Raw genomic sequence first — 1,854 nt, 5'->3', positions numbered from 1 at the left:
GAAAGAGAGGCCTTGCAGGACAGCAAGGATAGAAAACTTTGTTTACATGTTTATGGCCTGTCTCTCTCTGTACTAGCATGGCAGAACCACAAGAAAGACCTGGGGTATGTCATTCATTTCTGTGTCCCAGAGCCATATGCACTGCATTTGTTAAGCCAGGCCAAATACTGCATTAGCCAGTCCCTTCTTTAATTGTGGGAGTCCATCATTTTCCAGTCCAGGCACACCAACTAATTGTAGAAAGGAATGATAGAAGTGGAGTAAATTTTTCTGGTTCATTCAAGCTCTAAAATTCCATGACTGTGTGACTTGTTCTATCAATGTCCTTGTGTAATTACAGTAAATAATTTGTTGTTTATTGCTTTGACCAGCAACTAATTAAATGAATGGCTGGAATAGGTGTCCCATTCATAAATTGGACAAACACTTGTTGAGTGTCTACAATGTGTTTGTGCTATGTAGACAGGCCCATTTAGTAGATTCCAGAGCAGATGGTTTAGGATGAGAGAGGGTGGTTGAGAGGTGATGGGGGCCTCACACTGTGAATACTCTAGGATGCTCTGATTTGTTGGTGTTACTGAGCTTGTTGTGAAGAAGGAAAGAAGCCCTGGGTAGACTGAGAGGAGGGGGTTACAGAGCTGCAGCTGCAAGGGACACAGTGCAGCATTCAGCAAAGCATAATAAGCAGCCTCTATCTGCTTCAGTGCTAAGCTGCCCCCAGTTGCCCCACAAAACAGCTGGTCAGGCAGCAGAGAAGAGGAAGATGTGGTCCTATGGTCTACTCTGCACAGGACCGACACTCAAGTCAAATGTGGCTTGTGGCTTCTGCTACGGTTGAACAGCACCTTTCAGGTTTTGCTGCAGTCAGTCAGTTCTTTTGCTAAGTTCCTGTGAGGCCAGGCAGGGTTTAACAGTTGCATTGGAAGGTGAAGAGAGGAGGGTTCACCAATCGCAAGGCCTGTGAGCGAGGGGCAGAGACAAGACCGGAACCCAGGGGTCCTGACCCCAGTGTGTGCCCTGGGAGTAATGGAAAGAGTATGTTTGCATCTACTCTCAGAAGAGAGAATCTTTACTTGATCACCTCCCTCTTTCTGTTCTTTCTGGAACAAGGTATCTTAGTTTCCTTATCTGTAAAATAGGGAGAAAAATATCCCCTTTACAAGGTCCCTTGCAGGACTGAGGACATAATGAGCACAGAAGCGTTGTTACATGCAATGTGCTTGCTAGATATTGTTATGGTTTATTAACCGCCAGGCCAAGCTTCCTCTTGCGATTATAGATTAGGCGCTCCTGGCCACCTTTCCTAGGCCCTTTGTTCCACTTTTCACTCATTGTCTCAGCCCCTCCCCCTCCAACCGAGAGGAAGTGAGAGACGCAAAAGCACGTGCGTCTGAGGCCCGGTTTAGCGTGCTCTGGGTCACAAGAAAGCTTCGCCGCCCCAGTGGCATGGAGCGACGCCCCCCCCCAGAACTACATCTCCCAGCAGCCTCTGCGCGGTTCCCGCGGCGGCAGGAGCGAGGCGCATGCTCCGCGCGCCACGCCGGGTCTCCGGGACACGCCTCCGAACCGGTGTCGCCTAGCTGAGCCTGCAGGTCCTGGCGCTGCGGCCGTGGTGCTGCTCCCTGGCTCCTCCCGGGCGGCCGCGGGCTCGGGTGTGCCCTAGCGCCGGTCAGTGCCATGATCCGGCAGGAGCTCTCCACATCCTACCAGGAGGTACGAGGTGGTGGGGACCGGAGGAAAGTTTCTGGAGAGGCGGAGGAGCGGGGCCCCGGGGTCCCGGCTGCGCGGCCAGGGGCGCTTCCCAGGCTGGTCGAGCGCATCCGGGCGGGGGTCCCGAGTGCCGAGGAGCGGCGG

The 1,854-nt window shown here is 52.9% G+C and overlaps 1 protein-coding gene across 1 annotated transcript in view; it reads left to right on the top strand.

Moving 5' to 3' along the window:
* Positions 1 to 1,562: 1,562 nt before the first annotated feature.
* The window catches only part of PACC1 (proton activated chloride channel 1), a 27,931-nt gene continuing 27,639 nt past the window's right edge, over positions 1,563 to 1,854 (top strand). The window contains exon 1 of the mRNA XM_006163710.3: positions 1,563 to 1,713. Within this exon, the coding sequence (XP_006163772.1) occupies positions 1,678 to 1,713 (36 nt within the window). The 5' untranslated portion in view covers positions 1,563 to 1,677. The remainder of the gene's footprint in view (positions 1,714 to 1,854) is intronic.

The sequence above is a fragment of the Tupaia chinensis genome, unplaced genomic scaffold (assembly GCF_000334495.1).
Source record: "Tupaia chinensis unplaced genomic scaffold, TupChi_1.0 Scaffold142846_1, whole genome shotgun sequence".
NCBI lineage: Eukaryota > Metazoa > Chordata > Mammalia > Scandentia > Tupaiidae > Tupaia > Tupaia belangeri.
This window is presented reverse-complemented; position numbering and strand designations above follow the sequence as displayed.